Raw genomic sequence first — 24,996 nt, 5'->3', positions numbered from 1 at the left:
GCATATATGCACAATATAACAAAGTCAAATAGTAAAATATATTTCTATTAAATTAGTCAATTGTAGACAAATCATGCAAGAAAAAGTTCCACAAGGGAATTGCTAGTTGAAAAATGTTGATATATTTAATCTTATGACTTAAACAAGGTTCCTTAAAAAATAAAAAAAATAAAAGCTTATAGAAAAAACTCTTCATAAACGTTATATACAATAATCAAAACAAAATAAACATAGATGTTGCTGGCATGGACTTAAGTGAATGGTTACACAACATTAGATATCAGGGAAATCAATGAAATTAACAAATGTGCAAGCATTTGTTATGCCCAAAGTACACAAGATACAACAGCAGAATTAAAACAAAAAACGTTAGAATATCGCTAATACAATTCTATGTTCTGAAGTAGAGTATCACAAATACCAATCATATGTGTTGGAGAATGCTCGAAGATATTTGGGCATCTGTTTAAACACACCACGGTCTGATGAAATTTCATATTTAAAAGGGTATGCATTGCAGAGCTTTATGATAAAACAAAGACAGTTTATACGGAAATACAGTAGCATAAAAAGTATCTTAGAGTATAGTCCGAGGAGTTGGACACTACGACCTCTTCAAAAAAGTGTGTTTTATTGTCGTTCAAAACCTCCAAGATTGATATCCTCTACAGATATATGTCTCTAGATAGCATGTGCTTGAGCAGAAAAAAATATTTCCGCCATAGACTACCTACTGTTTCTTAAACGTTATTATGTAAAGAGGGTAGGCCTGTGTGTCGTTAAATATTATATACATAGCTGGACCAGCAACGTTATTAACGACGGAATCGTACAAGGCATTCTTTCCTGCGTTAGGTTTCGGTGGCTGGACGCGCATTCCAGCTTTTCCCAAACTGAATTCACCAGTCAAAACAGCGCAGTAATACATTTTCTTTAGTCCCTGGGCACCGTGTCTTGAATACGTATCAAGACAGGAATAGTTTGCATTTACAGTAAAATAAACGCCATCCCCAAAGGCCGTAGCTTAAAGAAAATAAACACATTTCAACATTATTGTTATTACCGTTAATCCTACTACGTAAGCATTTGTATTGCAATGTACTACGCTATTATACTTCAAGAGAAGATCAAGTCAATGGGCCGAGTGTTCAAGTTAACAAAGTTGTTAACAGTATCTTTGTTAACTTTTAAAGGTAAGATATTTTATTATGTGCTGATGTTTTAAAATAAAACAAGCATAGCTGAATCTGCTACCGCAATAGTTGTGACAAGTACCGTAAAAACATGTGTATCCATAAACCTTTCAGAGTATTACAGATTTGAATGTTTACAACGATCCAGTTAACAACTTTGTTAACTTTAACAATGTTCTGAACAATCGGTCAAATGATGAAATAGAATAATTTATGCTTATAGCTTAATGGTATAGGGGTATATATGTGCATAAACCGATTTAACATCAATAAAACGAACTATAATTATACAAAGAAATATCATAACAATGGTTAGGTTTAAGCGTTCAATTTACGTCCCATCTTGAGCTTATTTAGAAAATTATAAGTTCTTGTTTTTGAGGTAAAAGCCGGTGATTTTAATTAAAGGATTACCGTTTTTTCCACAGTAGCTCCTGTTAAAGCCAAATACGTTGACATTGTCCACGGTGACTTCAGATGTACCGTGCCACAAGAATTGCTCGTTTTTCGTTCCTGCAGGATTCTGTCCCTCGAGTTGTTTCTTTTTCGCTTCATACTGTAGCCATAGTGATTTGTTTTGAACTTTCTCGATCTGAAAAGCATTATATACTTTAACGCAACCATACGTTTCTATTACAAAAGTTGATCACATTCAGATTACTAATTAAGAATTGACATTTCAATGTGATACTTGTACTTCAAATCAATACATGTATAACAATAACGAATGATAAACCTTAAACTTCTTACAAAAATGCATAATTAATTACTTATAACATCAAAACGCACATATTTAAAATGACTGCTGGGTCCTCAAATTTACTGTGTTCAACAACCGTGTCATAAAATAGAAATAACGTGTTCATTGCACAGTCAAATTAAACGCGTATCCTTCATAAGAACAATATTATTTTCGATATCGATCTATATTTATCGGAAAATTAAATTAAAACAATCGTATCAAATGTGGTACTGCTTATTAAGGAGTAAGAGTGCATCTTTAATAGAGAACAAATTAATCAGAAAAAAACGTTAAATGAGCCGGCGCGAATGAACATATAAATAACTAACTTAAAATTAATTCAAGGTTCATAACTCCAGAGTGACTGAGGCGAACTGGCCTGTTATCGAACCCGTCTGTGGTACCAAATTTGGTGATTATTCGACGAATGATTATTAAATAATTGATCAGACAAGACCCATTTCAGCTACTTACTAATAGTAAAGGGTGATTACTCTCTAGTGACACTAGCACTATGGCTGGTTATCAAAGTTGTCTGGAGATGTAATGCCCATACACATTTTGATGGAATTTGGTAATGATTCGGTAAACGATTATAGGTTGTTGAACGCGAAAGATCAATTTTAGGTAAATTCTATTTTCAAAGGGCGTTTACTCTCGAATGTCTGAGCGGATATGGATGGTTTTCGGGTTTGTTTAAAAAGTATGCCTAAACAACTTCTGGCTCATTAGTAATATTTGGACGACTTTTTAATTTATCGGACAACAAACCGAACAACACCCGCCTGCCAATCCGTGCACCCGTACACCGTAGTTGAAACTATAAAAATGACCCGTTCTATAAAAGGGCTCATAACAAAAGGGTACAACGGAATAGGTCACAAGTTAGCATCGGTCGATGATTTACCGAGTGAATAATGTAGCCTCCACCACTGGACGCGTTGAATGTCCCGGATAAATCAGTGTACTCCTTGTCAGCGGGGGCCAACTTATACACCAGAAAAAAACCCTTCATGGCTTTCCAGTTGGCTGGAACCTTACCGCTGAATACTGGACGCGGGAAATATTTTCAAGTGCAAAATACAACAACAATGTTATTTGAGTATATATAGGAAATTCAAGTATCAACAACCACGATATCATTTGTAGACACCAACTATCTTCTTTGCCTGCTATGAAGATTACTACATAATACGTTAACCTCGATTATAAGGTATCACAGTCCAATTAATGACCTATATACATAAAGAATATATAATGCGAGTGTAAAAGGAACAATACAATCTACAAGAACCTAGAATGATACAGAATCAGGAAAGTACAGCTATACATTGCACTCTCGAATTTGGTTAAACAAAGGAAACAAGCATACACATTTTTTTGTCTTTCAGGTTCACAAACTCATTACTTGGTATATAACAAAATATTGAAAAACAATCGATCCACTTAAATCAGACATGTTCGATTTTCGATAATCGCTTACAGTGGCAAATGCTTTCTATCACTTATAACATTCAATGATACCATAGACAAATACAAAGTCAAAATCAACTTTATATCGGTATGGTTTGTCTTGGAAGCGTTTTTGCAGTTTTGCTTGTAGGGGAAGTGAAGAAAATGTACCAAGTATCGAGTCTTAAATGTCTCTAATGCCAACTGATAAAGGAACATGCCCTAAGAAGCGCGACGAAAATGCGAAAAAATGCATTGCATTTCTGCCCTTAAGTTGGAGCATTTTCGTGATATCGCCTTGACACTTTTTCACATTTCACATTCAGGTGAAACGTTATCAAGACAAAAATACCAATGAGTCATGCTTTCCGGACGGAGAAACACCGAACACGAACAAGCTAAGTGTTGGTGTGAAAGTAAGACAAATCTTTGGCGCATCGCATCAGTATTTTACATTTTTGCCACCACGGAGGAGAACAAACGAAAGAGCACAAGTCAAAGATAACTAGTGTTCAAGTATTGAAAAAATGTTTTTATTGTTTTCGAAAATTATGTTGTTGTTTTTTCAGACTATAAAATAATCTTGTTACCTCTGATGAGATCTTTTCGAAGAATAGTATCTTTTTCTTCATGCTTGAACTGGGAATACTTGGAGCAATTCTTAAAATCAACGATCATCATTTCTCCATTGTCACTGTTAAAGACAAAAATACGTCGAAATATATTTCATGCTAATAAATATTTGCTACATAGCATTGACACGTCGAAGTCATGTGAATCAGAAAAGGGTATTTTAAACCCTATTTTCCCAGGAACATAATAAAGCAGCAGAAAAAGGCATTGATACAAATAGCGACTTGTGGTATTGTTCAATTAGCATTATAAGCTAATTGAAGATCTCCAAAGGCTTACGTGTAAGTAAAATTGTCTTTTTGCGCCTTGAAAGCCTGCTCTATTTGATAGTTTAGCATACTTTCATAGGGTTTCAGTTCATTCTCCATTTCGATCTGTTCTATCCAATACCACTGCACGATGTCTTTTAGTATCATAGCGGCATTTTCTATTTTTGAAGCATCACGCATACATCTGTTGATATAGAACAGAGTGTCGAGATACATTCATCGAGTTATTTCCTTATATTGTACATACTGTTTAACTGTAAAATATAATATTTACATATACTATAAATAGTAAATAACAATGTTCGCAAGAAATGAAAAATAAAAATCTTGAAGAGTTAAATCTTTATGCTATTTTCTTAACTTGCCTGTATATAAGTAATTACTCGATTTATTTATGTTTTTTAGTCCGGGAGCAATGTTTAGCTAATTGAAAATCATCATACGTATATATATCATCTGTAACTTGAACCATATTCGGCATAAAACCAACAATCTGGATATATCCACCAATTAGTTTGTATTCGACATTGTTTTCGTCTGCCTTCTGTTTGATTTCCTTTAGCTGCAACCAAAACATAAACGAAAAACATGTACACGACCGCTATATAATAATAAAAATAATTTTTGAAAGACCAGCTATTCCTTATTGAGTAGTTTGGGGTTAAAGTGGGGTTCGGATACTCAATCTAACACGTAGGTTAGGTCAATATAACACTTCTTCAGTGTATTAAATTGATCTTAAGTGTGTTACACAGTCGAAATAATTCATAATTAATACCATATACGGATAAACACAGAGAACACACACACACACATACAAATACCTGTTTATCATTCATCCGGGAAATAACACTGTCCCTAAAAACTTTCGTAGACACTTCATGTTCAATGCAACTGTCTAACTCTTTAATTGCTGAACTTATAGTGTTTTGTTCAAGGGCCCACAGTGTGAAACGTACAGCGTCCTCATTCGCTTTAAACTTACCAAACCTACGAGTGAACGGCTTTTGAGGCGGAGGCAATCCTCCGGGAACTCCTGGATAAATGACAAACTAGACTTTAACTAGAATATATATATATACGTCGGCGATACTACAGGTTTTAAAAACTGATTTTGCTTAGGTATACAAATTCAGAGAAAGTCACATTGACATTGACGTTTGACTAATTGAACTAAATATACACACAAAGTGTATTCCTGCGATGCATTGCAGTGGGTACAATAAGGTACAAACAGAACATATAAAGAACAGTGTACTCCAGTTACCCTGTAAGCCCTTTGCCTTGCGAATTGCACAGTGAAAACTTTCAATCATCTCTTTCTGAAAAATCACAAATCTGATGTCTGTTAAGCTGCCGCACCCATCCGCTGCAAATTCTTTTGTCGACTGTACCATTATCTGTGCAGTTGCCGCAGCGACGCTAGTACTCATGCCTAAGATGAAATCTTCATGTCATACACAATGAAACAGATCTATAAACCCTGGCAAACTAAAATCACAATAGGCCTAAAGTTGCTAAATAGCATTTAAGTCGGATTGCTTTTTTTCAAAGGAATATGAAATGGTATAAAGAGACTTCATGTAGTTTTATCAATAATATTACTAAATGAAATAGATACGTTCACACACTTACCTGTATTTTAGTCCAACAGTTTTATTTTCACTTGCGAAACATCCATAAATACACGATATACATTAAATTCTAATCAATCAATTATGACATCAAAACATTACGTAACATTACCAGTTCCTAATGCAGGGAATGCAAGGCTACGGAAGCCCTTTTTCTTGGCACGTTTTAAGCACTTGACGATAATCTGCTTCCACTCCTGTGGTGACTCTTTGGCCACAACATGCATAATTTGACGGCACTTCAAACGCGGAGCTTTCGTTATAACCACTTCATCCTTCTTCATGTCACCCTCTGTAAAAATACCATTAGAGCAAACACAAAAATGACATTTATCCAATGAATTTGGAAAGTCTATATTGATCGAGCAAACTGTAAATTTGATTAATTTCGCGAGTGTAAAATATTCGTTTTGACTCAATCATGTCGCGAATTTAAACATAGGGATGTTTTTTTCACATTTTAGCCATATATTTCTGCAGATTCGGATGTTTTTCATATTTGGAGCGCCACTCAGTTGAACCAATTTAAGTATCAATTTATTATACCCAAAAATAAAACACTTGGTTTTTGATATAATACAAGCATATTTCTAGTGTAATAGTGTTATCTCCTGTTCGACCTTGGAGAAGACATAATGCTACAAAAACTCACTTAGCTTATTCCTGGATAATAATGAAAAACTTTACTTACAAGTAATTAACCAATTACATTTCACTGAACAATAGCATTTTTCTCGAGTAACTGACACGAATGACCCTACGGATTGAACTACACTGTGATCCTCATAAAGATGGCAGGAAATCATCATGATTGGAAAATAAATTAGTTATTGATGACAAAACATACTTTCTTGCAAAGCTAACTTACATTGGGCGTAATTTACTCGTTACGTAGTAAACAGACATTTACCTTCGACCGAACTTGATGGAGAAGTTATGAAAACAAACACGATTTGATCAGAGTTTAGGGATTTTCAAACTGCTCGACATTTCGCAATTTAGCATTTAAATCAAACTTGCATAACGTTTTTGTTTTTAAATTAACATACGATAACACCTGATTACCACTTAATTTTTACAACAACTGTCACCAAGTAAGGTTTTTGTTAATAATATACCGCCCATCAAGCCAAACATAATTTGTGTCAAAGTGTTTAAACCTTGCAATAAAAGTGAACTCCCAACTGAAAGTCATATAAAAGGAGTTTAGATTAAAACGTTCTCAAATATTGTGTATGGTGTTGTTTTGACAAAGTTAGGCTTTCCACTGCTTTACAAAGTCGTACACAGAATTAAACCGAAACTACTTACGTGTATCATAACATTCTACTGTTCCCGTGAATTCTTCAGTTATTTTATTAATTATTTAATCCTATTCATTTTTTGAATTTGGTAATACTTAGATATGACTGTTTCACAAATACTTACTTCCTGAATTATATTCTAGCCTTATAGTTTTTTTAATTAAACAAAAAGAAAAAGGTGTAAAGCAATTACTCTTTGACGTTGCTTCCTTCAAGAGCGGCTTTCCGCACTTCTTCATCAACGCCTGTGAAACATTTCCTTAAATGTAAATATATCATTCGGAAATGAATACAAAGTGAAATATGTGAATATTGCTATGCGGATATGTACAGTGTGGTTACAAATGATTTTTTGGTTGTTTTTGGAAATACGAGTATATGCGAATTTCAACATATGTACCTCTTTTGAAATCCAAGTCCTCATTTGAGCTGTTAACAATGCACTCAGCATCCTCAGAAGTAATGTCGCCTGATTTGATTGTAATTCTCACGTTCCAAAACAAATATGGGTCAGGGCACTCTGCTCCCGGAAGTCTCTCGTATAAATGTTCGGCTTCTTCGGCGTCTGGTTTTGTTTTTCAGAAAGCAGCATTAAGTAACTTGAAGAAAATCCCAATCGGTTGATTAAAAAGATCTCGTTTTTTTTTACTTTACCAATGGGACATCCTTCAATACATTTCATCAAGTTTCATAATTAGATTATCTTTAAAGGTTTCCGATTTGCAAAACTTTTGTTTATGAACAACGCCGACGTTCACGTGGATACCAAGTCCTTGCGTGGTTATTATTATTTAACAAGAAATGAACACTAATCTACATTCCGTATCGAAATTTTAAAAAGTTGCAAATATTGATGATTAAGATCATCAACGCCTGTTCGTTTCTCTTTAGAACCATCATCATATACCCAACACTTGTTTATTAGTTTACTGAGTGGTTTCACACAAGTTTTGTAAATTGTTTTACCAAAAAGGGTATTCTTGTACACATGCTTTGAAAAAAGTATCTAACGAACTTCAATAACTTGCACTGAGAAGGAACACGTGAGGTCTATATATATTAACAAAATTTAAGAATCAAACAAACGTTCTTTTGGTATTATTCATTACTTATCATTGATCAACTTTTAAGGTTATGCCGTAAAACCAAATTAGCTAGATCGACATGAGCGAAACAGTAAGGCTATGATGCCTACTGTTTAATCTGACTTGGACTAAACTTTCAAGAACAACAAAACCGTAAGGCAAATCTCGACTTTGACTTTATGCAGCTAATCAATGGGGAATAATGTTTGGTCACAACCAACCTCCATGCCATGTTTGAGGACACAAAGGTCTATGCACTGTCTAGTAATCACTAAATGAATAAGCTTTTTACATCATTGTCACTGTGTCCTTGATATTTTGACCTGATGACCTCAAAATAAACAGGGATTACCTGCTTGTCATACCCACACAATTGAAGAGATTGTAATGCATATTAGTATATATAACATGTGTACCAAAGCTTATCAAAATCCGTCGAAAGTTTTGTCATTCAGAGTATTATGGCACAAACACACACCACGCACGCACACAAACGCACGCACGCATGTACACACACACACACACGCGTACACACACACACACGCGCGCGCGCACGCACGCACGCACGCACGCACGCACGCACACACACACACACACACGTACACGCGCGCGCGCACACGCACACGCACACGCACACGCACACGCACGCACACACACACACACACACACACACACTATAGTCAACTTCTTCAAGCTTATCAATGTAAATTACCAGATTTCTGACGTGGTGTTTGGTTGTTTGCGTGTTTGTTCACGTTTTGTTCTACCCATTCCTTTTGTAAAGCTTCAATAAAAGCATAAACTGTTCCATCCTTCCTATCGCACAGGTAGATCTCTGTCAAAGAGCTATTTTGCTTCTCCCGGAAAAAGTTCTTAACGGCTTTTACAATTATGTATGTCGCTTTCTTAACAGGAAATCTGAAAAGGAATTGCAATACAGATAACCATGGTTGCCATATGTTTATAAAATAATGGAAACTACACGTACAAGCTCATTGGCCATAACGTTAACCAAACATTTATTTCAAGGCACAATAATCATGACAAAAAGACTTCGGAAGAGCGACTTAGCAAAATGTTGGGTCGGTCTGTGAGAAATAAGTGTAATTCAGGAGGGTCTGAATTATATAAAGCACATTAATAGGCCTTCGCATATTCAGCTAAATAGTTTGAAACGAATTTTGTTTGTCCGCCATGAATGACACAAATGCAAACAGTTGACTATTAACGTAGTTAACCTAAAGATTTAGGCAATAACAATTAGTACACATACATGCTGTATGTGTGCAATCAACCAAAGCTTCATTTTATATCCATAGCACCACAATATGTTAATGTTATTAAAAAATCAAGTAGAGTAGCATATTACATTGATGACACAAGATATTATATAAAAGACAATACTAACCCATAAACACCACAACTTAAAGCAGGCATGGCAAGTGATTTCAGGTTTTTCATAGACGCCTGTTTCATTGCCATGAACACCACCTCTGCCAGCTTTTCATCCTCTTGTTGAGTACCGTCCTTCCAAGCCGGAACCACCACATGAATAATGTGCTTTGCTTTAAGGTTTCCTGCCGGGGATACAAAAACCTCTCCCTCACTCAGTGGGCCGTTGTTTTTGGTGAAACCTTTGCAAGGGCGTTCAGGCGCTAGTCCTCCTATAAAGGTTTTGTTGCAGTACGATACAAAATGATTAAACTTTATTCTTGAATAAATATATGCCAGTTATCTTTCATATACAATTAATATAACTAAATTTTCACCTTGATATGCAAAAACACATTTTAAGACAACATACCTTTCACTTTTAACACTTTTCCTAGTCCTTCAGATATACTCATTTTGTCGTCAGATGGGTAAACAATAATATCTACGTTTATTTCTGATATATCACAAACGGCAGCAAAAATCTGTCGATTTTCATAACCTGTGCAGCTTGCAATCACACAAATTTTGTCACTTCCCATGTCATCATCTTCATCACTGTCGTCATTCATGGATAAAACACATGGAAACGCCGATTCAATAGATCGCTTTATTTCTCTTCCCTTTTCAGTTTGCATATATTCTTCAAGACCTTGTTTTCTGACTTCGTGCTTCTTCTTGTTTACCTTTTTCAACAGTACTTCCACTTGAGCCTTTGCCTGCTCCATTCCATCTTTTGTACCAGATATTTCAAACGCATATGCATCATCTTTTAAACATATACGAACTTGCTCTGAATGCAAAGAACTTGCATTTCTTTGAACATCACTCTCATGGTTGCATTTCATTAACCTATACACATTTTTGGGGACTTTGATGGTGTCTATTAAGATGGAATGAGCCCTTATGAATGACTGAATAGAATGTTCGACTTCATTCGCAATATCATCTGTGGTCCCAATAACAAGTTTGCTTAGACCGTTCGTGTACAGGACCAATTTGTCTCTATATTTTGCATTCAACTCTTTTTGTTTTTCTTTCCAAGTGCCGCTATGTAATACATAACTATTTTCTTCGGATAATATAATTGTTTTACTCAACACAGATTCTCGAACAAGTTTTGCAGCTGTGGCTAGTGTTTGCTTATTTGTAGACATCACAATAAGTTTGCTTCGACGGATTTCCCAAACTGCAACAACGTGATTGTTTTTCATTTTTTTCACGATGTATTCCTTCACAGTTTTGTTGCTTGGGTCGTACAGGCAAAGAACTTCTTTCTGGAATTGAAATTCTTGCGACCGAAACTTTTCTTTCAGTTCGTACATTTTCAAAAGCACTGAATTCACATTTTTATTTGTACCTTCGAAAATAATTTCGTTCTTTACTTGATTTATTTTGACTTTAACGTCAGGATTAATTGTTTCCATGTTTGTTGGAAATCTGTCCGCAATAAGCATCTCTGTTTCAATCTGTTTTAATACCGTAACAATTTCTCTTGTCCACTGGTTCGCAAACTCGTTTGAAGCCAATTCAATGAGGCCACAAATACTATCAAAAAGCGGATCAGCAGCATGCTTCATGCCAACAACGATTATTTTACTGTCTTCTTTCGCCAAATAGACGGCAACCACATCAGGCTTCTCTAGGGAAACTTTAGAGAGCTTAAGTGTGACCTTCTCCCAAATCTCTTGCTTAACGGGCATGTCCTGGCCCGATATTTTGTCTATAAAATCATTGAAAGTTTGTTCTGCACGCTCCTTCCAATTACATGTTAATGAAATACAATTTTCCACTTCAGTCGTCAATGTACATGCTATTTCGACTGAACAACTTTCTTCTGACCAGGTCAATGCTGCATAGCACATGCTCATCTGCGCATCAAGTGATACTGTAGCCAACTGAGAACTTTTGATAAATCTGATTTTTGATGAACTCACAATTATTGCAGTGGGATCACAAAATCGAAGTTTTCCATTAACAGAGTCCTCTTCTGCTCTTGCAATACATGGAAGGTATCTTTTCACTTCGACTACAATGCTACTCAATGTTTGCTGTTTACTTAAAACAGATCCCACAGCTGCAAAAAATAATGCAAATAAGTATCAAAGACATTAAAGGAAAATGATAAATACAAACAATTCATAAATTTTGTATCATTTAAATATAATTAACTACATAAATTGTATAATCACTTTTAAAATCATCGAAATAAACCAAACAGAATCCTAGGGATTTGAACATCCCAACTTTGCTAACTGGTCCACCATTGCTCCTCTTGTTATTTTCAAAGTAGAGCTCAACCATGTCTTTGGTTACATTGTCAGGAATGTTGAACACGACGATACAGTTTGATATTGGAACAGAGGAGACATCCAAGTATGAGCCTTCTAGCGGTTTATCTCTGCATACCCGTTCCAGTGATTCAAAATCTAGTAAGGGAAGTGTTACGGTACAAGTTATAAGTTAAAAGCTTATGTTTAATGCATCACCATTTACATTAACATTTTTAAGAAAAGACTGTTTACAGTGTGTTATATTCCGTACAATTTACAAACACTTAAAATAATTACCGTAATTGTTTCGAACGTTATCATAAAATTTAAACATAACGAATAAGCATTATATACAAAGTATTTGATAATTCAATCTCATCATTTAATTCAAGAAAATTGGCAAATATATATATTTAGGAACGGAATTTCTTAGGAGCACAAATTATATTTTTATCAGTTTTAAAAGTTTGGATAGAAACCGTTTTTTAAAGGAAATAAAATTGCAACACTGTCAATGCAACATGGGTTAAGCGGTATTCTATTACAAAACACAACAACAGAACAAACAAAATTCATTAATCATGAAAGAAAAAAACCCGTCACTATGGACGACGTACACACAAAATCCTAAAACATTAAACCGTATGAAAACGGCAACACTGACCAAGCCCAACAACACCGGCTATAGTAGTATTGAAATTTTCAAAAAGTCAAATAGTTCCCATTTGCACCGTACCTATATCTTGTTCTGTAGTTACTAAAGCAACATCATCACGGACAGCGTGGTAGGTAAGACTCCCATCTATAAGAGTATAGTTAGCTTTAGCTTCTAAATATAGTCCAAGTAGGCTCTCTGTTATTTTTGTGTTTAGCCCTTTGATTAGGACCTTGTTCGTGTAACTAGGCGTTGTTTGAACGGACGGAGAGTATAGGGATACCATAAGGTCAACTCCATCCACAGTGTGGTGCTCACGGTCTGCTACAGCTTTAGCAGCTGCAAATAGATGACCAGATTAAAATTAAATGTATGTCGTTGAATAGAAAAATAAATACAATAAATTTGAAGATTTTTCTCACTTGCAGTTACGGCTGAAATAGATGGTTGCGAATTTCAAACCCTTGTTTTTAAACGAGACGGTAAAACATTCTGATTTTTTGCATAATGTACTAAAAAGGTTAAATTTATTAGTTAATATTGAACATGTTAGGAGTTTGTCAAGAACTTGTTGATTTTGCTTTTAAACATTTAGGTTATAATTTTTATGCGTCAAAGCAGTGTGTTTAAATTGTAATACCATATGGCTATTTCAGTACAGTCTGATTATATTTGTTGATGCGATCAATAATGTCATACGTCTGAAAGCAAATTTCAGCACATGCGTCCTATTACTCAAACAGGCATATAAGTATCACTTCATCATTGGAGAATATTAGAGTATGAGAAGAGCATGAGTTGTTTCTCTTAAAAAGAAAAATTTCTTTCAGAAACAAAAAATGCATACGATTACCGTTCTCCTCATTAAATGTAATGTATACTGTATCATCGTCCTCCTCATCGGTGTATCTCGATTCGATATCTCCACCTCCTGCCCTCTTCTTGCTTTTAAAGTACCAGTTCACAGATTCCCTGGTCCTAATCTTCCTCATCCCACGGACACGTATCGTCCTAGAAGGTTTCTTTTGAGTGTAACGTGGAAGCTTTTGACATTTTGTAGATCGTGGTGGCCTGATTAGTGAGACATGTAAATGTCTCTTTCTTAGGTAATGATTTTGTCGCAAAACAACCCTATCTGCAACTGTACAGATCAATGATGATGAACAAATAAAGAATATAAATACTATCTTATTGAAGAAATGAGCAAACGTATTATATTACTGCAAAATAAACGGCGATGTGTTTGGATCCAATCAGATCAGATAAGAGAACATTAAATACGCATGTTAGAAGGGGACAAGTGTATTTGTTCGAATGATCAAATTATCTCAATGAATTATGACGGACATCATATGTATATATGCCGAATGCCTTAAGGCGCTAGGGAGAAATATTTAGTTGATATTAGTTTTCAATGATTTATGGACTTACCCTTTTCCTCTTTAAATGTAACAAACGCAATGTTTTTTTCAAAGTCAAATGTTGTTTTGCTTTCTATGATATCCATGCCTCCAGATTTGTTCTCGTTGCTAAAATACAGCTCTAAAATGTCTAAAGAGTTCGCATTAACAACGTCGGGTGGCCCTTTAATCATTATCGTGTCCAGGGGCTTTGGTACGTAGATTTGAACCGAAAGTTCCTGGTTTCTCATGCAAAGTGGACGAGATTCCAATACCATCTGTGCATCTTACACAATCAAGACGTTCTATGAGAACAGTGCAAAGCTCATGGGCGAAAAGGAATGAATGAAAAAACATGCAAAAACAAATATATCTGTAATTCAATTAAAAATTGAGTAGTGAAAACAGTCTAGCAGGAAGAACTCAAAGTTGTACAAAGTGCGACCATAACCATTTTAGTACGACGGGCAGGAAATGGCGCCTGTGCGTCGGTTTAAAATGAATATAGGTATTTTTCAAATTATTTGAAAAGGCTTCAAGCGGTTTTGGAATGTTACCCATGTAATTGGGAGTGAAATAGGGACAGATGGCTTGGTTAATCAAACGATTGCTTTCCCCTTTGGGAGCACATTAAACATAAAATTAATTTCATGTAGCCCGACACAACTTTGGCGTCTGTTTTTAGAAAAAAATCGTGTTAACTTTACCCTTATTTTCATGTTTGAACATGTCGTTTACATTAATACTTTCCAAATATATCTATTGATAAGAGCCCAATATTTTACAAAGTTGTCAAGTCGTATGTCCTAACCTTCATAGTAAAAATCGACGCCGACAGGAACAATATACGGACTGTTATACTTCAGCTCTTATAAGGTAGGAAAAGAAAACATTCAACATATTTATTACCTTCTGGTTTTGCAAATCGGACGACAGCGTTTCTATCTTTCTCATCGAAATCAACATCAATCACCTCGCAGGACTTAAATCTTCTTGATTCGAAGAACATCTGAATAATTTCCTTGTCAACATCTTCCGGAATATCTTCTACAAGAAGTTGTGTTTGTGCTTTATCGATTCCATTATCAGCTATAATTTCGTCTGAACCAATTATTTCATCTATCGGCAGCTTTCTAAGTAGTAATTTGCTTCCGTTCATTTTTATTGGACTCCGATTGACAACAAAAGAAGCACCTGAAACAGTTTTTCCCATTTGAATGTGAAATTTACCTTTTAACGAAACTGATGCTTGAATGCACATAAAGAATTCTGTATCATATGTTAAAATAGCCGAATGATCCTCTTCGTTAAACTCTATATGCAAGGTTTTTGTGTCACCAAATCTACGTCTATTTTGTTATCATCGTTGAAACCACTTAAAGTTTCTTCAAGCCAAAATATAATGAATTACAACTTACTGTATTCTGTATCATATGTTAAAATAGCCGAATGATCCTCTTCGTTAAACTCTATATGCAAGGGTTTTGTGTCACCAAATCGACGTCTATTTTCAAAAAACATTTCGACGTCTTCATTATCGACAGTTTCAGGTAGTCTTGAGACAAGAATCTTCGGCTGTTTCATTGACTCATGCAATAAGATTTGCACACTTTCCCCGAAAATTCTCAAGGGGCTTTTTGCAAGAAGAGTCGCCAGTGCTATCAAAACAATAGAAAACATTTTGATATGTAAACTGCTTAAGAAAAACTGTATTGTTTACATGCGTACGGTCAGTCAGGCTCGAAATATATTATCAAACAACGTACAGGGTTGAAATGTGTAATCAAGGACAAACAGTTTTTAAATATGGGACATACAGGTTTGAATAAGTTATCACATGATGGACAGGTTTGAAATCAGTGACCGGTTTAAAATATGTTATCAAAGAATATACAGGTTAAACACATGTTTTCAAAGAATAGGAAACTTTAAAATATGTTATCAAAGGAGAAGCTGGTTCGAAATATGTTATCAAAGAACAGACAGGTTCAAGATATGTAAACAAATAACAGACACTTTTAAAAGAAATTATGTAATCAAGGGACAGAAAAGCTTGAAATATGTTATCAAAGGTCAGACTTATTTAAACTTTGTTATCAAGAAACAGATACGCTTGATATATATATATATATATATCAAGAGACATAACAATTTCTATTATGTTATCAAAGGACATGTAGGTTTAAAATAGTCTTACAATGGCAGACAGAAAAACCAGTATATAATGGCCTACAAATATAATTTACAATGGCACAAGGGTTAATTGAGGTATTGACTTAATCGGCTTTAAAAATGGTGTTCATCATTCGAGCTATTAAGCTCTGAAAATAATTGTTTTTATTATATGGTTTTACTCGTTACAAATTTATTGACCATATGTGGCAAATTGTAACACTAAATTATAATAGAAGTGAACATTCATTCACATTAAATTAATTATTGAATAATTAGAATCTGTTATATACATATCAGTTTATTTCTTAACAGTATCGGGAGTATTTACAATTTCAATCAGAAAGTAATGTTTTTAAAATGAGTTCTATTTGGAAACTTTGGCATATAGATCTAGTCCACAAATTATGTTTGACTAGTTATCGCAGTAAAACAGTTGCATTGATTAATATTAATTATAAATGTTTAATCAATCAATAAACACTTTTGGCGAAAAACAACGAAACCAAATATCAACATGCGGCAGACAAAAACTTACACTTCTGATTTCCAAGAGTCACAACAGCCAAGGAATCCTCCTCATTATAGTCAATGTCAACCACTTCTATATTTCCAACACGTTTCGTGCTACATAACACCATTTCTATATCTTCTTGGTCTACATCATCGGGCAAATCTTTCAAAATAACTCTTGGCAGTTCCGTATTGTGTACGGTTTGTTTTACATCTTGTGTTTGTTGCTCGGGGTGATACGATTCTATATGAACCCTTGCGCGCTTCATGATGATACATTCTTTTTCCAAAACGACATTGGCAGCTGCAAAATTAAGAACTTGAAGGCATGAAAGATTGTAATTTGTAAACTTAACTATCACGTTTATAGAAGCGTTTTTGTCATGAATGATAAAATACAACCTTAGAAAGGCACGTAGTAGACCTTAAAGTGAATACCTTGCTTGTCCTTAAACTTTACTATAGCTGTTCTCTCTTCCCTGTCTATACAAACAGAGTGAACCTTTACACCTGTAAAGTTCTTGTTGTGCTCAAAGTACATTTCAATGAATTCCTCATGAACGTTTTCGGGAATGCCTTTCAAAAAAACTGCAGTTTTTTTTCCGTCCTCAAAATGTGATGTAGAGCTCTCATCTGTTGAAGGTCTTATGGCAGCTGGTTTAAAGACGGACTTTTAATATAAGTTATGCATTAAAATCTTTCAAAATACCATCAAAACTACAGGGACAAGCTCATTTTTTTTTTTAACTATTTAGGGTAAAGATGGCAGCGTTCCATGATTCTTTACTACTACTATTGAACACTTTGACAAGTGCAATCATTCATCTTAAAATGTATTATTTGAAAATTGATTGTAACAATTGATGATTATCATACTAGTTTTATTAACGAAAGACTTGAAACTTACCTCTACGTCCCGCAACTTCGTCATCAAGACATGGCATTGGGCGGCTAGCCCATGCCATCTTGATTCAATGCTTCAGACGATCTGAGCATGAAATAAAAAACATGCCAAAATTATTATAGAAGGTGAAGATTGAAAACAAATGAAAGGGTATACATAGGTGATAGTTAAATATATTCCAGGTTATGATATTTTGTAGTGCACCGTGAAATACAAATAGATATACATATCAATTCAATTAGAAAGCACCGGTGTAGCCAGTGGTATTGTAGAAACAACATATTTAAACCACCGCAACCAGTTGTTGTTTATTTATTTATATTATTATACATATGTTTGATCTATTTTTAGGGCCGGCGAGGGGTGGTAAGAAAGCAGGTTAACAAATTCCAAGGTAGGTGAATACAAATGCGAATTTTTCTTGGTAAATATATGGAAATATTTCATAAAAACAATAACTACATCGACTTACACGTCTGCGAATAAATATTTCCAACAAAATATTTAAAATCGTAAGAAGAATTTATTTGACTTTATGTGATATTAAAATCGAAAGTAGATATTAAAAAGCTTTGCATGTTTATTGATTATCTTTAATTGTGATATTTCATTAAAATTGGTTTAACTCCTTACCACTGTTTTTATTTTTCTACTAATTTCCATCTTTATGATACACAAAGGTAATTTTCCCTATCATTAAGCAGGTCGATTAAACCTATATCATTTTGTAGCGACTTTTGTTCACACAGTTTTTACTGACAGTATCATCATGTTATCTGATGGGCACTATTTACGTCATAAATTATCTATTTGATAAACGGTTTCACAATAAATCGCGTATAATGACATACACTTATAGACACCGGTATACGAGTGATTGTCCTGATATTAACTGCAAATAACCGGTTCGAGTGACCGTGTCCGAATAATGCTGTCCCAAATACCAACAATCTGAATTGTATCACCAGAAAAAAGTTTGATTTGTCATTTTGGATGAATTATATATTCATTACAATATATTGGTAAACAAATAGTTAGTGCATGTATCAGTCTAATATATCATTTGGGAACATATAAGTAACAGTCTGCTTCTGCATCGAAGAACGTATTTTCGTGAACCACCAGTTTTGACCAAACCAGCTGCTTAACAAACTAATTATTTGTAAATGAACAAGGAATCGTTGGCTTTGAAATTTAAGTACAACAATGTTAGTCGCGTGTTTTTGTTAAAATTATGCACGCAGACACACGCGCGCACACACACACACACACACACACACACACACACACACACACACACACACACACACACACTACACACATTTGGAATTGTTTAAACGGATAATCGAACAATGATGGCTAACTTATAAGTCAAGCGTCTTGCTAACTGAAGTAAGCAGTCTGTATCAAAACTTTATATATTCGAACTGAATTTTTGTTTTACTTTGTTTTTGTTATTTATTCTAGCACCGGGTGGGACATTCTGATAAAAGGACTCAAAGATGTCTATTAGTTTATTACTTTATATATTCACCTTGCTTTGAAGCCTGTGAGAATCTTAGTTGGGTATTTGTCTTTGTAAACATAGTATAACATATTAAACATATAGCATATTGATTAAATATTTTGATTTTTTGCACAATTGTCGTTATTCAATTATACTCATTAAAATGTGAGTATTTTATGTTTCTGTTTTGTTTTTAGTCATATATTTACCCTGTTTATAGTATGTGTTGTATGTGTTGTAAAATGGTATGCAATGCATGTCTATGCAATGTGTGAATAGAGTACAATGTATGGCCTTGGAGTATTTTGTTGATTCCAAGTCCTATTCAGGGGCTTAATTTAGACTGATGTACATCATAAGGGTCGTTTGTATAGAGTCTAGACCTAAGCGAAATAGAGTCCTTTGTATACAACATGAGTTGTCTGTTAAGAATCCAATTCAAAACTGTGTATATTCCAATGTATATCCTAAGGGTTATCTGAAAAGTGTTCAATATCAAGTTCGAGTTAATTTATTTTACAGGATAAACAAAACCGTTAACAAAAAACAGGTCGGAACCAGAATTGTGATATTTTAAATGAAAGGGAGAAGTAACTATAAACTGTAAGTGTTTGGTTATACTATCAAAGAAAGACAAAAACACATTAAATGAACAATGTAGAGACTCTTCTTGTTCCTTAATTTCCAAGATGATATTGTAGAGACACCGTTCATTTCAGTCTCACCATTTCATGATTGCAGACATGTTAATTGCAAATCACCAAGTTTTATATCCACACATACAAACGTGAATAGAGGCAAATATGACTTATTTTGATATAAAAAAGTAAACAAATAAAAAATTCAATCGTACACCTAGACTTTCAGGTAACTATAAACTAAGCTGGCTTTATAATGAACAAATCAATCATTTCAACACAGGGGCTGGGAGGTGCACTAACGCTTACAGGGTATCTAGATAAAAGATGATAAGGTCTTATAAGTTCATAAATGTTGCAATCTAAGCTGAAACAATGACAAACATTATTTTGTTGCAGAATGATTCCATTTTTAAGACGGTTTGACAAAGTATTTTTACGCAAACTTCTACCAATGGTAAAGGATCTTATAGAATGTACTTTAAGTGTTTCGAGAATCAGATTATTTGCATTATTTATACAAGGAAAAGTATTTTTCAATATGTTTTATAAAAACATTATATATCAACTTCTTGTCTTCAAACTTGTATTTATACCGGACAGTTTTAACACTGTTATTGTTAGATAAAATATACGTCAGAACTACGTAATGATTAACCTATACAATTAAAACAATCCAGTTTGCTCCAAAATTGGCGATAAGTCCGCAAACGCTCTTCTGCATATGTATCTGCATCGGAGTTTGTAAAACAAAACAAAAACACACGATCAAGTAGAACATCAATAAAAGCTTCTCAATGGCGTCAGCACCGCATCCGTTTCCCTATTCGCACCCGTAATCAATCGCCCATGGGATGCGGACCAGTAGCGCACAGGTCATTGTAATGATAAAATGCGGAAAAACAGTTAGATTCTACAAAAAAATAAAAATAAAAAGATTGAATAAAAATGATCGTCTATAATGCTAGATAGCTAGACGCTAATGTAGTGAGGATTACAAAGAAATGCAGACACTGTTTAATTTGACAACATTACATGCAAAGAATTGCATTACTTTATCCAACATGTGTCTTTGAAGGTAGTTGTAAAATGACGTATTCTGTTGGGTCAAATAAAACTAACTTGGATGTCTTGCATTCCCCTCAACAAATGCGTGCCTTAAAGTAGTTGTTCCAAGTAGGCAATCGTTAAGAGTCTGGGGTAAAATTTGCTGGTAAAAAGGTATGTTGGTCTGCATCACACATATATGTTTTGTCAATAAAAAGAATGAGCAGTCATTGGTAAGAAAATAAAACCCCCATGAAAAGTAGACGCTTTTATTTTTAAACTGTTATTATAAACATTATAGATTCAATCAATGCTTTGCCATAGGACAGGGAATTCTATAGGCTTCTTTTGACGGCCTTGACAATCACCTGCAGTGTTGTTTTATCTGGGATTTTTTGATTGCTGGATCATCCCCAGGCTCATGTTTTTAGAAGAAACCTGCTGCGGCTCCTGGAAAAGGATTTAAACTGTTAGAAAAAGCAAACGTTCACGATCCTTGTATGTCCCGTGCTATGTGAGCAAAAAATCGATTACTCTGTTAAAAAGTCAATAAACCATCACTTCCTTAATCCTGGACAATGCTATATGCTGAATTGCATACAGCCATTTATCATACTATAATTACTCCAAACATTTATCTCTGTTTATATTTCTTAGTATAAATGCTAAGTAAACAGAATGTGTTACTGATTCCAAAGTATGTTTTCAAAACGTCCTTCGTACACACAGTGTGTCATATCAATTATAAAACAATAATAATCACTTTTAAATGTACTATCAAATCCTAAGGGTTTCATAAGGTAATCTTCAATGTTTGGCGTTTTGATGGCTTGGACATCTTCCTTATAACGGAAGTTATTTTGTTAGTTTAGATTATTTTATAGGCTATTAAACACAGAATGTTATAAGCATCGATGTCTACCTGTCGCGAGTCTTTTAACCACCCTTGACTGACACAACTATTTTTAATGTATTTGTTTGACATTAAGAACTTCACCGAATACACAATCAATCCATTAAACGTATTGATTAATTATATAATGTCAAAGCCTGTAAAAGGGGTACAAAGGTGCAAAAATATCATTTGCAGGTTTGGGTGGTTATTTATAGAGTACATCATTAGAAAGATTTTGGCGAAAATTTGAGGTCAAAATCTTAAACACTTTGGTTGTTATGACGATTTAAAAAAGTACAGATTCGATAAATGTTTCGATCAAAGTGTCAAAAAGTGGCATATTTTTTTTTAGATATAGAAATGAAACAAAACTATTTTCTTTCATGTCCTTAAATAATTTGTAGTAATACTTCATACACAAATAAAATATTATTGAATTAGTGGCAAACTTCTTGTAAAATCATGATAAAAGTTTTAAATGGCAATCAAAATGTCACAATACAATGCAATTCAGTATAAATCATAAAATGGATCACACATGCACAGTGTGTGTATATACCACGTGATAAATTACGTCATATATGCTACGTCAGAAGGCAAATATTTGCTTAAAATGAAGACTTAAATCAAACACAACTGTTCATTTACAAAACCATTTTAAATGAAACAAAGGGCAGTCTATGCCGTTAAAAGAGACCCGCATTTGTTTTATATCCGAAATTTTATGAGGTCATTAGTTTCCTCAAACACTTCGACAAACATGTTTCCAAAATAATGTTTTGTCAGTGCTCCGTCAGACGGCAGTATTGTGAAAAGGTTTGTCGAAGTGTTTTAAGAAACTAAACTCGCAATCAAATTCTGGTAAAAGACCGAAGGTAGGGCTTCGAAAGCGGCATAGACTGCGCTATGTTTCATTTAAAATGGTAAAGAAATAGTGAAGTTATCTTTGTTTAAAGTATTTTACCAAATCAAAATATTGCCTTCCGACGTAGCATCTATGACGCAATTGATCACGTGGTATACACACGCTGCATGCAGCTCTTAAAAAGTACTCAAAATACCTGAGCGGTCACTTTACATTTAAAAAAAAAACAACAAAAAAAACAACAACAAACTTTCGTTGCTACGGTGATTTAAGTCCAAGTGGGATCAGTTTACAAAAACTCTTCTATTATCGAAACACTCAGAAAATGTACATCAATAAATAGGTATTGTCATGTATCTATCAATGTAACAAACATACACAAAAATGTTGCCATGGCGACAAAATACAAACTAGTGTATTTATTGTCTCTGTACATGTTTCGGATTCATTATTTCTTAAAACAAAATATGTTTAGCTAATGCAATACTCTATTTATATATAATAGATATAACTTCAGTAAGAAACAAGTTGTAACCATGGCATCCACAAGTATCCATTTTCAATACATTACATACATGTACAAATCAAATCTAGAAGGAAACTTGATGACAATAAAAAATGATGATATAAGCATAAGAAAATTATCACTGCACCATTTGTTAATAGTCAATGTTACTGTAATTTGATGAAAAGGATACAAGGGTCTTGGCTAAAGAGTTGCTACACCCTGTTCTCTATTTTGAAGCACCTTTCATGAAGAGAAAGATTGGCAATCTACTGCCTTCATAGAATTAAAAGCTTAAGACAGTCAAATATTGATTTTGTTTTGAAAACAAATTTATATAAATTAGCATGATTTTAAATACACATAACTTTACATATTTGGCACTTGAAACCTAACAGTACTTCAATTAAACATTAACATTTTCTCTCACATTCAAAATGTTAAAATTCTTCATAACTAAGTGAAGGGTGCCCTTTTGACACATGGAAACCTGTCTCTTATCTGTGGCTCCCTGTCTTTCTTAAACCTGGCTTAACCCCTAAGAGGTTTGTTTCCAAAGTTACAGTTAAATATCAGTTTCTTATTCCTACAGTTTTCTTAAACTGATAAATTATAGTATTACTTGATTCTAAATGACAAACACTAGTCGAAAAAAGCAGCTATGAAAAGTTTATTAACAGGTTATACAGTTTATTCAATGCTTTGGTTGAGACTGTCTAGGGCACACTGTCTTTATCAATGTCAAATCTGCTATATTCTCTGATCTTGTCATGTTAATACCACTGCCATTCCAGATCCATCTCCTTGATGCAGATTTTGGAAATGAGTTCAGGTTAAACAACTGCTCTGGTTTTCATCAAGGTAAACTACACCATATCCGATGCAGCAAACCTACACTGCTCAAAGCCAGGCCTGATTGCTGAAAGTATGGATTGATAGAAATCATGTCTTATTCAGTCATATTTTATCATCACAAAAAACAAGCTAATATAAAGATAAAGATATCATGCAAGAGTTTCGACTGACTAGTTAAAACAGCATTTATTTTTTAACAATGTTGGAATATTGAAATTTTACATATAAATTACATACTAATGAAGGTTCTCTTATACATACTTGCTATCGCAACATGTTATATTTTATCAATTTCAAAAGGTATTGAGTTATGGCCAAGGTTATTTTTCTATATGTAACCGACAACAACAGAAAGGCTAACACTTAAAGGGGCAACATTCGCTGCCTCGGCAGCGAGTAAATGGGGAGTGGCTTATTGTAAATTCCCTCAGCTATGTACCTGTCTGTTAAACTCAGTGTTCTATCTTTAGCACACCCTGAAGAAATGTAAACAAACAGGGCTGATCAGAGCAGACGATGCATTTCCCCACACTACTATCTACTATATGAACTAAAGATGACCAAGCAAAGTTTTCCAGATGTTTTCTATGAAATGATTATTTTCCTGTTCCTAACTGGCATTTTGTAAGTTCGACTAGATCTCTTTTCTGTATGGTACATCCCTCTCAAATGTTTAGAATCTACGTTCTCATTTCAGTCCAAAATAGCAAGGTTTATTCTCAGTTTGGAATCCAAAACTTATTATATTGCCAACATACTATAATAATGCTTTCTTGAATGCATCCACAACCCTAGTACTAATTCACCTTATTGTAAACGAGTTAGCCCGGATAAAGTTTAGTCTGCCATACCATAATTAAGATAATGTTGACACCTTTAATTGATAATTGAATGTCACTGGCTGGAATCTGGTTTGTGTATTGATAACAGGAAAAGAAATGCACATTTGAGTCAAAAAAGAGGGACCTCAAACACAGACATACATGAACATTTGCAATTCATGGAACTAGGCTCTGCCGTCTGT

General features: G+C 34.2%; 1 protein-coding gene across 1 annotated transcript; it reads right to left on the bottom strand.

Annotated features, from left to right (window-relative positions):
* Nucleotides 1–730: 730 nt before the first annotated feature.
* Nucleotides 731–17,721, bottom strand: LOC128210680 (protein mono-ADP-ribosyltransferase PARP14-like). The gene is made up of 21 exons (XM_052915031.1): nt 17,664–17,721; nt 17,195–17,410; nt 16,782–17,060; nt 14,981–15,265; nt 13,525–13,812; nt 12,753–13,010; nt 11,936–12,172; nt 10,117–11,820; nt 9,721–9,976; nt 9,025–9,230; nt 7,628–7,792; nt 7,421–7,486; nt 6,026–6,215; nt 5,557–5,711; nt 5,114–5,325; nt 4,733–4,851; nt 4,300–4,473; nt 3,978–4,081; nt 2,843–2,985; nt 1,608–1,785; nt 731–1,023 (listed from the first exon to the last, which is right to left on the bottom strand). Exons 1-21 carry the CDS (start codon nt 17,719–17,721, stop codon nt 731–733), a joined length of 5,586 nt encoding a protein of 1,861 aa, XP_052770991.1.
* Between the last annotated feature and the right edge of the window lie 7,275 nt (nt 17,722–24,996).

The sequence above is a fragment of the Mya arenaria genome, chromosome 12 (genome assembly GCF_026914265.1).
Source record: "Mya arenaria isolate MELC-2E11 chromosome 12, ASM2691426v1".
Lineage (NCBI taxonomy): Eukaryota > Metazoa > Mollusca > Bivalvia > Myida > Myidae > Mya > Mya arenaria.
The sequence above is the reverse complement of the archived record's forward strand: the minus strand, read 5'-3'. Positions and strand labels throughout refer to the sequence as shown.

Coding starts and splice junctions, on each gene's coding strand:
- LOC128210680 (XM_052915031.1), bottom strand. CDS start 17,721: ATGGCATGGGCTAGCCGCCCAATGCCATGTCTTGATGACGAAGTTGCG. Junction 12,173..12,752: donor AACTACAGAACAAGATATAG/GTACGGTGCAAA, acceptor TTCCCTTACTAG/ATTTTGAATCACTGGAACGG. Junction 11,821..11,935: donor TTATTTCGATGATTTTAAAA/GTGATTATACAA, acceptor TATTTTTTGCAG/CTGTGGGATCTGTTTTAAGT.